The sequence below is a fragment of the Lissotriton vulgaris genome, chromosome 12 (assembly GCF_964263255.1).
Source record: "Lissotriton vulgaris chromosome 12, aLisVul1.2, whole genome shotgun sequence".
Taxonomy (NCBI): domain Eukaryota; kingdom Metazoa; phylum Chordata; class Amphibia; order Caudata; family Salamandridae; genus Lissotriton; species Lissotriton vulgaris.
Window position 1 is genome coordinate 77,625,363 of NC_141700.1, and position 13,865 is coordinate 77,639,227.

At 41.0% G+C, this 13,865-nt stretch overlaps 1 protein-coding gene across 1 annotated transcript in view; it reads left to right on the plus strand.

Annotated features, from left to right (window-relative positions):
• MYO1F (myosin IF) overlaps positions 1–13,865 on the plus strand; it is a 273,313-nt gene that overhangs the window by 181,767 nt on the left and 77,681 nt on the right. The window contains exons 20-22 of the mRNA XM_086947211.1: positions 5,006–5,120; positions 7,609–7,778; positions 13,577–13,722. Coding sequence (XP_086803337.1) covers positions 5,006–5,120; positions 7,609–7,778; positions 13,577–13,722 — 431 coding nt within the window. The remainder of the gene's footprint in view (positions 1–5,005; positions 5,121–7,608; positions 7,779–13,576; positions 13,723–13,865) is intronic.

Below are 13,865 nucleotides of genomic sequence, written 5' to 3' on the forward strand. Positions count from 1 at the left end.
GTATATGGTGGTATTCAAGTTTTAGGGGTGGGTAGGGGTATAGGGTGGGAAGGTTATTTTTAGGCTTTAGTGGGGGGTAGAGGTATAGGGTGGTAAGGGATTTATAGAGTTATGGGATGGGTAGAGATATAGGGTTGTAAGGGTATTTTTAGGGTTTAGGGGTGGGTAGAGATATTGAGTAGTAAGGGTGATTTTAGGGTTTAGGGGTAGTGGTATTGGGTGGTAAAGGTGTTTTTAGGGTTTAGGGTGGGTAAGAGTTTAGAGTTGTAAGGGCATTTTTAGGGTTTAGAGGGGTCTTGGGTTATAGGGTGCTGAGGATATTTTTTAGAGTTTAGGGATGGGTAGAGATATAGGGTGGTAAGGGTATTTGCTGGGATTTAGGGGTGGATATAGGGCGGTAAGGGAATTTTAGGGTTTAGGGTTGGTAAATAAAGAAAACATGAAAATATAAAATAATTTTAAAAATGTGGGTTAGAACTACTAACTATATACATGTATATACACACTTACCTTAACATATGCTTACCTTGCATTGTAATGCATGGTAAAGGTTTATGTGTGGTAAAAGCATGCGTAGTAAAGGCATTGCGAGGTAAATGATGAGTGGTAAAGGCATACATTCTTCCATCATACATCCAGTTCACCATGTTCAGATATTTTCTGGGTTACATTTGTTTATTTATTTATGTATTTATGGTTGGTCTCGGTCAGCTATGGGCATTGTTTACTTAGTAGTCATAGGATGGGTACTGTCCACCATATGCTGTTATTTTTGAAAGGCTTGAATCTCTGGAATCCTTGGATTTTTGTCCTTGTGACCATAGTCCTTACCACACATTCATTCATTTTACTCTATTCTGTAAAGGTTTTCTTTTTTTTTTTTTAGATTTGCACGACCTAACTATATTTTGATGAGAAACAAAAATTCTATTAGCTACATGTTTAATTAATACAGAGTCTACAGAGTCATATGATCTGAAATGCTTAGGGCCGTTGTTTCGCACTGCTACTAAGGTTAGGGACAATTTTGTTGCTAAATAGATTTTTGTGAATTTGTTGACATTGGTCTGCACTCACCGGTGGGATAAATAGCACCTTCATTCCAACAAACTCGGAATCAAGACCTAAGCATAATATTTTTGAAACTTCAATCTACATTACAGACCATGGTTTATAACAACTACATTCCCAAAGTCTCTAATATATTATATAGGAACAGTATTATTTTGATCCCTATACTATATGAAGAAATAAAAGCAGTATGAAGAAAGACAGGAAATATTCCTTTAAGAATATTATGTATCTGAAAAGAGTATATCTCTAAGAAATTTCCAGAGGTGTTATTAACTTTGTATGAGTTATAGACTGAACAGATTGTGAAAAGTTGCTAGTTGAATCATTCCTTTACATCCAACAGGGAACATTCTGTGGTATCTTAACCTTTCTATTGAGTTAAATTAGTCTATTGCCTTTCATTAAGGCTTCAAGATTCATCTTTATACAATCTTGGTTGTAAATCATAATTTGAGGAACGTCCTTGAATATCGGTTACTTTTTGTCAGAAAATCTCCAAATCCACAAACAAACCCTCACACTAGTAAGGATATCTTTTCATAGGGGTTTTATAACTGAACATGTATTAAAGACAACGGGTATCATTGTAACTTGTGTGTCAAACCCGCAGCGGAATTACTGATACCATGGGATAATAGGGGAATCAGTAATGTTGTGGTATCAAATTACATCCCAGTTACAGCTGTGACCCAGTGGCATGTGGAATAACCAGAGTAATTGGTTTTATCATATGAATTTCCATGAATTATCCTCTTGTTGGGCACGCTGCCCGCCTGGAAATTTCTACCACTTTTACTACACCTTGCACCTTGTGGTTTTACCTCTCTTGATTTTACAATTCTGTGTCGAGATTTTAGGGTTCTGTGGTCACTTTATAGAAATTAACTAGTGGCCCAGGAAGTAGCAGAGAATGTAGAAGAGTCTTCCGAGGTGAGAGGGTACAGTCTTGTTAGGGGTCTTGCAGGGGCACCAATGAAGGGAACCCTGGGGATGGGAAAGGATATTTCAGTGTTGGTCTAACAAAAGGAAAAATGAGATTCATTAATACTTGGCAAAGAGGGATGGAAATTGTGAGCCATTTAGGAAGTGTATCTGAACTTACCATTACTTCATCAGACAAGACAACTTACATAGAGCTCTGTTTAGACCCCTTTAACAATGGTTCCTCTGCCTTTGATCTGGTCAACAGATCAAGGCTGTGGATTATCCTTCTAGATATGGGGCTAGACCCTTGCCTGGTGAACATTTTAGCTGACCTTCACCAGGATTTGTATGCAGCAGTGGGAGTGTCTCATGATGGTAACTGTACTCGCCTTTTTAAATCAGATCGAGGAGTGCGCCAGGGGTGCATCCTGGCCCCTCTACTTTTTACATTATACATTAACAGCATTGATAACATCGGAGGGGAAGCAACTATGGATACTCAGTGTGTAGGAGGCCAAGCCATTCTGGTCCTCCTATACCCGGACGATGCAATTTTAATAGCACGCACCCCTCTAGGTTTTCAAAGACTCCTGAACTCCTTCTGTGACTTCATGAGTTCCTTGGACCTAGTTGTCAACATAGCTAAGTCTCATGTCTTAACTATGGGCCCCAAAAAAGACAAAGTCAGAACCTTTTATTGTATGGGGTCAGCCGTCACTAGTGTTAACCACATTGCTGCTGGACATATTCCCCTCCGGTGCTGAGGAACAATTATAACGGGTGTGGTCATGACGGAACGGTTCCGTCATCAGCACAGCTCCACTGTGCCTCATGACGGAACTGTTCCGTCATGAGCATCGAAGGGGTTAAGGTTTTTACTTACTTGGGGGTCCTGTTTGATGATAGAGGTTCTTGTGCCCCCCAACTTTTAGCTAAAAGAAACAGTGTAAGCAGGTCTGCATCTGCTATACTAAGCTTTGTGCGGCGCCTGGGTGGCAGGCCCTGTGAGGCGGTCTTGAAAGTTTACAAAGCTAAATGCATCACAGTAGCGACCTATGGAGCTGCTATATGGGGGTACAAGAATGTAGAGGGGATACAGCTGGTTGAGAATACATTTTTTCGATCCCTTCTTTCTTTACCCCAATCATCATCTACTTTTGCTGTACATCAAAAGCTGGGGATGGGCTACGTTTCCGACCTGTTAAATCTGGCCCCTCTAATTTGTTGGGTAAAAACCTGGATGAACCCTAAACTCAGTATGAATCGCTTGATTCTAAAAGACTGTTTGCTCCTGCATAGAGCTTCCGCAATACCTTGGTTCACCTATATAAAAAAACATGTTTGCTAAACTAGGGCGGCCTGAATTGTATTTTAAGCCAGAATTGATTACCAAGGGAGATGTTAGCTGGGTAAAAACGAACTTTTTGCTATTAGTGGCCCAGGATCGCGAGTCCGCGGAGTTGAAAAAACCCACCCCTAGGGCTCATTTTCTTTTAATCATATCCCCCTCAATAGAACCTTATCTAAGGCTAGTATCCAAGCCGTTCCATCGCTGGCTACTGACAAGGTTTCGTTTCAACCTGATTCATTTTATCTTGGGGAATTATCAGGTTTGGACTAAACCAGAGGAGGCCGCTCTTTGTGAGTGTGATCACAGCTCTATTCAAAATACCGCACATTTTATATTGTTTTGCGACTCATATTCTGAGTATAGAAAAAAGTTTATTCTACCACTTTTAAAAGGTAAAGGGTTTCTCCAGGTTAAACCAAGTATAATGTACCTGCAGCTATTGGATACTCCATGGGTTACTTTTAACATTGCGAGTTGTTTGGTTGCAGTCGCTAGAAAAAAGAAAATAAGAAGCCCTATACAGAGTTTCTCTTAATTATGTTTTTATACCTGTTTTAAAATATCCATATATGATAGATGTCTTTCTCTTTTTATGATATTTGTCATTTTTAACCATTTTTGGTCTCCCACTTGTATTGAAATTTAACATGTTTGATGAACTTTTAGGATTTTAATTAATTGATTTAAGTGATTTTGACTTGAACAATGGTTCTTAACCTGTGGTCTGCAGACCCCCAGCGGGTTGAAGAGTCAGGGGGTCTATGACTCTATAAAATTAAATAATATTAGCAGACTACTAAGTACATATACGTAAAAAAGCTATTTGAAAACTGAAAATGTTAAAAACACTCTGTAAATGTGAAGAAATGTGAAATTGGAAGATACAAATGTAGTTGGTATCCTTATCTTTATTCATGGGAGAATAGAATATGGATGGTTCAATGCCTCAACTGGAGCAGTAGTATGCACCATCGAAAAGAGAGCATGCGCTATGAGCAAAAAAGGCAAATTGATATGCTAGAGACTAGCATTTCGCTTCATCTTTTAAAAATAAAACTTTTACATTTTATATGTAAATAAAGACTGAAAACCCTCAACTGTCCCATTAGGATTTTGATTTTTGCATTTTTTGTGAATTAAAAATAAAATCATAATTTGTTTATTTGTTTGCTCTATACGTCTTCATATATTTTGTGTATTGTTTTGAGAAACAAGTCGTATGGATTGTTTGGGCGTTGGATCATGGCATTCACCTGTGTTTCAGTTGCTGCCCTTAAAAGTCAAAAGGGTAAGATGTGTTTATATGGTTTCCTGTATAGCACCTCGCCATCCAGTTATTGGGCTCGCTCACTCATTCTTGTCATATCCACTAATCTAGAAAGGTTCTAATCAAATGCGGAAGATTTGTTCTTTATTGAGGTCTCACTGCTCAGGGTGGAACAAAGTATAAGCAATATGGTAAAGCTCTAGACTTCCCTCATGGCATAGCTGTATCATTTTGCTTACACTTTGTTCCGCCCTCTCATTATGATATCAGAGAAGGTTGAACCTAATGCTCTTCACATGCTGATTTATCTAACATTGGTTGTTCTCATTGTGACACTAACAGTCTCTCAACCTTTAAGTTCTCTTCTTCTTCACTTTATCTGTGTTCAGCTCTTTCTGCTAGAAGAGGTCAGAGAAAGAAAGTTTGACGCTTTTGCTAGAACTATCCAAAAAGCGTGGAGGAAACACATCGCCAGGAGGAAATATGAGCAGATGAGAGAAGAAGGTAAGCAAAGGGCAAAAACATGTGCCATAGAAAGTGGGATTCACAAAGAAAGTGAATACCTATAGCTCAGTGGAACCTCCAAGTCACATATTCACATTCCCTCAGGAGTGAGCCTGCCATTCATCCCTGTAAAGTCGATACAAAGTGTACATTTCACATGAGAAATATTAAAACATCCTGGGGCCTATCCACAGAGGCTTTTTGGAGTATGTAAAGTAGAGCTCCCGTGGTATTCTTTAATGTACCGTTACCTGCATTTCTTAATTGGCTCCAAAACAGATACAATGGAAATAAAATGACAATAGTCAGGACATATTTGCATTTAATTTGTACAAATGGAAACACCTGAGCCCTCTTTGCACTTTTACTGATGGAGTTGGATATTTCTATACGATTCACAAAGGCATGTAAAAGAACGCAAACGAGTACTCCTTTTGCACTACTTCCTTACTCATGAATGCTTATGTGAATAGGCCCTTAAATGTTTGGGAGTCAACAACTCAGTTTGTTGTATGTGCTAATTAAGCAGTATGTAACACTGTGTAGAAAAAGTGTTCATAGCTCTATATTGGTAACCATCTTGAAGTAGAACATTTACCAGTTTGTGGAATTATGAGTTCCACTCTGCTGAAGCAATATCTGTTCTAGGGCTGTTTCCAGTGCTTGATTTGAGCAGGTAGTTTCCGGTGCAAGACACCCACACTTAATTGGTTTCCAGTGCTTGGCACCGGCACCTAATTGTCAACACCGCACTGCTGACTTTCTGCCACGTGGTGGTGCTGCTTATCTAATTTAGAGATGAGCAGAACAATAGTTGTTAATGAATACAATATGCATTAAAAAGAAATGATACCTGCCTCCGCAGCCATTCCTTTAGCTTTGGGGTCCTGGAATAATCTGAACTGTCGCCCTTGCAGGCGGGAGAGATGGTTAGGACTTGTTTTGGTAACGTCATTGGCAGCTCTGTCAGGGGCAATGGGTGGTGCATGCTGCAGTGCCCTCCTTGTCAGGGCCCTGGCACTTATTCTTTTACAAAACAAGCACTGGCTGTTTCATTTGAGTAACGCAGATTTAAGTGAAAGGATAAGGAACAAATCAGTTCAACAATCGAAAAGAGGAAATAATGGGTATTTTAACCGGCTGCTCATAAAATCATAGTATAAAAAAAGGTTTTTAGTAGGCAATTACCAGAATTTAGCACTAGCAAAAGTTGGTTCTATTGCCCAAACTGGTTAACGATGGACTAACAATAGTAGACTTCCAGCTGAGATAATGGCAAGGCCAAGTTTTACCCAGGTCAAGTAAATAAATGTAAGAAAAAATCACAATAATAAATGACTTTTTCAAACTCAGGGGCTTATTACGATCTGGGTCAGGAAACCTCTGACCTGAGGTCGGAGGCTTTCTGACCGAGATCGGCAGTTTCAATTCCGACCGCCTGATAACAATATAGGTGAACCGAATTGAAACCAGCCGGCCATTCCGGCTGGATTCCGATGGGCTCAAGGAGTCCGTCGGCCAGTGAGAGAGCATCCCGTAATCCCAATGGATGGCATTTCCGCCGTTGGGATTATGATGCTCGGTTTCTGACAGGCTTTCCATGCTGGGCTTCCCGACATGGAAAGCCCGTCGGAAAGTGAGTTTGGGGGCCTCTAGCAGGGCCCCTTTCTCCTTGCGGCTTCCGTTTGGGGGCCTAGGGGGCACCTAGGGTGCCCCTATGTTGATGCCTGCACGGTGTGGCAGGCACACTGAGATGCCTGCAACACCTAGCAGGGATGAACACAACATCCCATTTTCCTATGGGAGCTTGTGCTACAGCCGATTTATGGCCGTAGCACAAGCTCCCATAGGGAAATGTCAGTATGCAACAGCACCATGGGCGGTTGCAGAGTAATTAGGCAGTCGGCGATAGTGTCGGTCAGAGGCAACTCCGACTGGCATCATAATTGGCCCCTTAATGTTTTTCAACTAAATGCAAAATACCTAGAATACCTAGAAAGTTAACATTTCTGATTGAAACATTTGCTACCAAAGTCATCAAACTAAATGCATTTTTAACTAAAATCTACAGAATTTGAACTTTTTACCTAGATTCACAGAAAAGGTATGGAAAAAAGGTTTTAGCCCTACATTAATGCTGTTTAATATAGGGCTAAGATGGCCATAACCATGCCAGATTTTAAGTACACCCACAGAATATAAATGTACATATAATGAATCTTAGTCGAAATTCTTTACAAAGTTAGTGAATATGTTGGAAATCTGGCTAGGAAATCGTCATTTTGGACCTATATTGGACTCTCATGATCTACATTCACCAGAATAGTCTTGTACCCACCTCTGGCAAGTATCAGTCAGAAAACAGCAGCAAATGATAAAATACCTTTAGAACAATGGGTTGTAGGAGTGGGTAGCGGGAGGGGTGTCCACAGCAACCAATAGAGGCAGGACACACATAGGTGGATAACTTATTTTCTTGTGCACTCAGCTTCCAACATCCTCTACAACTTCAAGGAGCGACGAAGGAACAGCATCAATAGAAACTTTGTAGGCGACTACCTCGGCATGGAGGACCGTCCTGAGCTGCGGCAGTTCATGACAAAGAGGGAACGGATAGACTTTGCCGACTCCATCAACAAGTATGACCGGCGGTTTAAGGTACAGGAGGTGACCTGTGAAGATATTAGAAGGAACTGCCAAACTACACCAATATTTTGGAGAATATATAAACCTTCTTTTACTTCGCAGCTATGCAAGTCAGCATTAGCGAATACTTAGAGCATCTGTAATCTGGGATTTCACAGTATATGGCTAAAGATGTATGAAATGAATTTGCAGTAGCAAACCCTATCACATTTCCCAATGTACTAAACCCCTCTTGCAATTCAGAAATACTCTGTCAAATTTCACGAGGGGTTTACCAACTCTATTGAAATAATAAGTAGGAAAGGGTGTGAAAGGGGTGTTCCCTCCTAGTTGCAATTTGCAATGACCTGTATCAATGCTTTATTAGATAATTGCGATTTCTAATCATTGCAAGATTACCAACACCTCAAAGGAGTTGGTAACTCATTATTAAAAGGAAAGCAATTCCTAATGGACAGCTTACCTTTTGGAAAATGTGTTTGGTGGGCTCTGGGGCAGCAGTCAGTGGACCTTGGGACCGAAGTGTTCAGGAAAACAATTTCTTGTTAAAGCAATGCCAATTTGAAGGCACATGGGCTGCTTTCAAGACTTGATTCCTATCTGGGAATGCAAGCCCAGTGATGATGGTCTGCTGCTTCTGGAATGCCACTATCCATGTATTTGTAGCCAAACTGGGTTGCAAATAGCAACCTACCTAATTAGGGCCATATGTATGAAGCAAATTCGCATTCGCAATTTGCAAATGCAAATTTGCTAAATGGGATATATGAATGAAAATCCGGTGCAAAATAAGGAATCGTAAAATTTGCGATTCCTTATTTTTCTATTGCATTTAAGGATTCGCAAATTACCACCAACTTCAAGTTGGTGGTAATTTGCGAATTTCTTGAAAAACGCCCATTTTTGCATTTTTCTAAGTGTTATGTGACGCACATACATGCCCTTAGGGCATGTATGTGCACCACATGTGCACCCATACTTATTTCAGGGGTGCAACAGGGTGTCCTTTGGACACCCCTGCACCCTTGAAATTATTCTCAATTTGCGATTCGCAAATTGCGAATCGCAAATTGAGAATAAATTCCCATTCCTTCCTATGGGCCTGGAGGCCCATAGGAAAGAATGGGAAAGTATTCCTTAATTGCGAATTCGCAATTTGCGAATTCGCAATTAAGGAATATCAAGAAATAGCTAAAAAATTGCGATTTTCTTCATACATAGGAATTAGCGATACTGAAATAGCGATTTCTTAAAAATCGCTATAACAGAATCGCTAATTGGTATCTTTATACATATGGCCCTATATATTTTAACAGTATATCGTTATTCGCCTCCCTGCCGCTAGAGAATTTACAATGTGACTTGTTAGTACACTGCATTGCAAAATTACAGACTGGTCGCAGAAATTTGGTGCACAATTTGTGACTACTATTTGTGATTTATATATTCGCCCATCGAGACACAGATTCCCTTCCATGTGTGCCTGGCTTACACTACAGACAGTACTTTGCTCAGCACTCTCACTGTAGCGGCGGAGTTTCAGGAAAAGGCTGACGCTGTTGTGTATGATGGGAGGATTTCCATCAATCCTTCAGAACAAAATAGAGTTGTGCTTATAATTATGTGCTGGGAAAACAAAGGATACAGAGAGGAACATAGCTGAAAGGCAGGAAGAAATATTCAATGGATTATAGACCTATGGTTAATATAGAGTTTAATATACAATGCAATACGGTAGCACGGTTAAAAGCTCTCCATCTGTTCTAAAACTTTAACATCGCTCTGCTTCCAAAAACATAGCGTTAAGGACATTTTCTGATGCACTGAAAATGATATGTCTTCCATTCTATAGGCGCAAGTTGAGATGTGACAAGAAGGCAAGTTTGGCAGTTTTCCTTTTTTGAGTGAAAGTTTTCATCAACTGAAAGTCCTCTGTGATGGCATTTACATAGCTCATATATATATATATTTTACCCAACAAACGCCGAAGCTTCTCAAGATGCACACAACAGTGCGTCTGCCATTCGGCATCACGGTTTAGCCCGTCCCAGCCATCCAAGTTCGTTGTACTGCCTGACGCGTTTCTGTGGCCAACGTACCACTTCATCAGAGACATTTCTCCTGTACGCATTGGAGCGCTCTTTAGACTGCATGGTGATTGGTTGATAAACCCCTCATGGGTTCAACTACGTATTTGATTTCTTCATACAGCTTGCTGGGATGTGTAGTCACATCGAGCTTTCATTGAACACCTATAGTAGGTTCCAAAGCGTACAGATTTAAGATAGTCAATTAGAATCCTTGGTAGGATCTGGATGTGATGGGAGCAGGCACTTTTCATCAAGACGCACTGTGCCGGAAACTGGAGCAGGAAGGTTCCTCTCCCTCAACCTCTCATTCCTTCGAGATGGTGCATCTTGCATGGGAGAGCACCCGTGTCATAATTTTACCCAACAAACGCCGAAGCTTCTCAAGATGCACACGACAGTGCGTCTGCCATTCGGCATCACGGTTCAGCCCGCCCCAGCCATCCAAGTTCGTTGTACTGCCTGACGCGTTTCTGTGGCAAACGTACCACTTCATCAGAGGCATTACTCCTGTACGCATTGGAGCGCTCTTTACACTGCATGCTGATTGGTTGATAAACACCTCATTGGTTCAACTACGTATTTGATTTCTTCATACAGCATGCTGGAATGTGTAGGCACATCGAGCGATGCATCTGCCACCATTAAAGCGCTGAAAACATACCTTCTTGATTGTGGCTGTTCCTTGCGAGGGCATCCTGTTGTGGATTTGTTGGCGGCTCGACCAGCCGTGGAACCAGCCCCGCCGTGGTGCACGGTCCAATCTCATTGTCAATCTACGCTGGGGTTTATGGAGCAAGAAGTAACGCTGGTGGCAAGTGGATGGTGAAGCCCTCACTTCAGGACTTTTCACCAACCCACTGGGGATTCAACATGTTTGTGGCGGCCACATGCAAATGGTTCACTGGAACTGAACTACCTAGCACTACTATGACCAGAAGGCAGCACGCTGTCCCCGCTCACTTAGGAGAGTGTCACAATATGTAGAGCTGGGATTATCATTTGCTGTTTCTGCCGAAGTCAGCCCATGAGGAAGTGTGGATATCGCACGAAAAGCGTCGGGTACATTGACTTTCTTTTATTAACTAGGTGTTTCGCCTTGACTGAATTCTGCATCTGCCACCATGAAAGTGCTGAAAACGTATCTTCTTGAATGTGGCTGTTCCCTGCGAGGGTATCTTGTGGTGGATTTGTTGGCGGCTCGTCCAGCCGCGGAACCAGCCCCACCGTGGTGCACGGTCCAATCTCAACGTAAATCTACGCTTGGGTTTATGGAGCAAGAAGTAACGCTGGTGGCAAGTGGATGGTGCAGCCCTCACTTCAGAACTTTTCATCAACCCACTGGGGCTTCAACATGTTTGTGGCGGCCACATGCAAATGGTTCACTGGAACTGAAATAACTAGCACTACTATGACCAGAAGGCAGCACGCTGTCCCCACCCACTTGGGAGAGTGTCACAATATGTAGAGCTGGGATTATCATTTGCTGTTTCTGCCGAAGTCAGCCCATGAGGAAGTGCAGGTATTGCACGAAACGCGTCTGGCACATTGACTTTCTTTTATTAACTAGATGTTTCGCCTTGACTGAGCGCTGCATCTGCCACCATTAAAGCGCTGAAAACATACCTTCTTGAGTGTGGCTGTTCCTTGCGAGGGCATCTTGTGGTGGATATATATATATATATATATATATATATATATATATATATATATATTCAAACAATCCCTCCTTTCACCCAAGAAGGCTCACCGACACTGGCTGGATTGTTTAGAAGTCAGCTTTTAATGGTGAACAGCACGATGACAAGCGGCTACCTCAGCCCAACGTTTCTGCTCCTTCAAGCCTTGATCACGGGCGGTGCCTCTCTGTAACTTTGAACTGCCCACGTGATGTCTTCTCCTTTTATCAGCGCAGGCCATATTCTCCCACAGAGTGCGTGAAGGTGATTAGTCAATTACACAAGTGAACGCCAGCGTTTATGTGTTTTAATGCTGAACTGCGCACACTTTTTTTCGTAAGTATTTTCTGTCCTTCAGCGCATTTAGTAAAGGTAACTTTCATGCCAGTATGTCGTTTAATGTTTCACTCACTGCTTTTTCCAAACACTTCCAGCCTGCATTTTCGGACATGCGTCCTCCTGCTCCCAACTCGTCTCACTCTGCAACAGCGTCACAGGGGGCAAGCAGGTCGGGCTTCAACAAATAAAATCCAACAAAATTTGCCGAGCAAACCAAGCCCGATGCTTGGTTTGCTCGGCAAATTTTGTTGGATATATATATATGTGTATATATATATATATATATGTATTTATACAGGAATTTTCATGCATTAGCGTAAAACTGCCATAATACGCCCTGTTTGCACGTGTAAAGAAATTCTGTTTACAATGGTGTTGGTAATTTGACTAATTAAGGTATCACCAATCAGTAAGGACGTTGTTACTGCACTTGCACTTTAAATTCACGCAACTTTTTTCAGTGCGCCATGTGACCAAGCCCTCTGTGTAGGGCGAAACGTTATCCTGGCGTGGTGTGCTACAAAATAAAAAACTCACCTGCACTCTGGGTCTTCCGTGTTCTTGCTTGAAAGTTGGCTGAGGATTGATAGCTGGCAAAGCAGCAGGAGCGCAAGTGGTGAAATATATATATATATATATATATATATATATATATATATATATATATATATATATTCAAAAAAACAACTTTACCATCACAAAGTTGACTCGAGCCCAGGTCCTTTTAGCGTGTTATTTATTTCACACACAGAATGTCAATCAACACCCGGGTGTTGATTGACATTCTGTGTGTGAAATAAATAACACGCTAAAAGGACCTGGGCTCGAGTCAACTTTGTGATGGTAAAGTTGTTTTTTTGAATATTACGAGGGTCGCCTCCTCACTCGAGCCCGCCGCCGTGAGTGGCCGGGAGACTGGCGGACATCTGTTGACTTAATATATATATATATATATATATATATATTACTTTTTCACGTCCACAAAGTATGTGCACAGTCAGGAGACGGTTTATCAAAGCCCGAGATTTAACACCAGTTACGCGTTTCGACTGCCAAACACACACACACACATATATACAAGGTACATTTAATATGGAGTTAGTTACAGAAAATATATACATACTTACCTATCACTTTTTTGGTAAGATTACGCTATTGGGGTATCTGAATTGTATCTACTCGATATTCTGTACCTACACCTGTGTGGATGTATGGTTACATAGACTATATACATTGGTCATTTTTAATCACAACTTCTAATCAGGGTCTATCTCTTCCTATTTTCCATATGACACTCTGTTAGTTCCGGATCTGTAGCATTAAGAAAAAATCATTTTAGTAAAAGAGCTAAACCCACTAGAGGAGAATTAATGAAATACACGACAACATTAATATTTGATGAATTAACAAGCATCCAAAGCTGATGGAGAAGTAGGGGTTATAAAGCGTATAGAAAAAAATAGATACTGTTATAAACATTCAACATTGCAAGACTACATGGATTTTAGAGTGTTTAAGAGGTAGATGGATGTCTGAACAAGTAGGTTGCATATTATATGGTAAGTATGAAATGAAGTTTACACAAACCTTTTTAGAATAAAAAAAACCTTCCCAAATCTCCATGTAGACATCCATTTTGTTCTTGAGGTTTGCATTAAACATAGTGTTAATTTTCTTCACTTCCAAATCTCCCTACATTTTCCAGTCTATTAAGCGGGACTTCATACTGACCCCGAAGTACATCTACATGATTGGCCGAGAAAAGGTGAAGAAGGGACCTGAGAAGGGTCTGATAAAGGAAGTCCTGAAGAAGAAGGTGGACATCCAAGCCATCAGGAGTGTTTCTTTGAGGTGAACGTCAGCTCTTTATTTCCTGCTTATGGCAATGCTCTTATACATTAAAAACTCATTTTCGGGCAGGACTTACTATCAAAGCAATTTGCACCATAAAGAAAGGGGAAAGATCATGAAGTTAAAATGTGCAAAATTTAAAT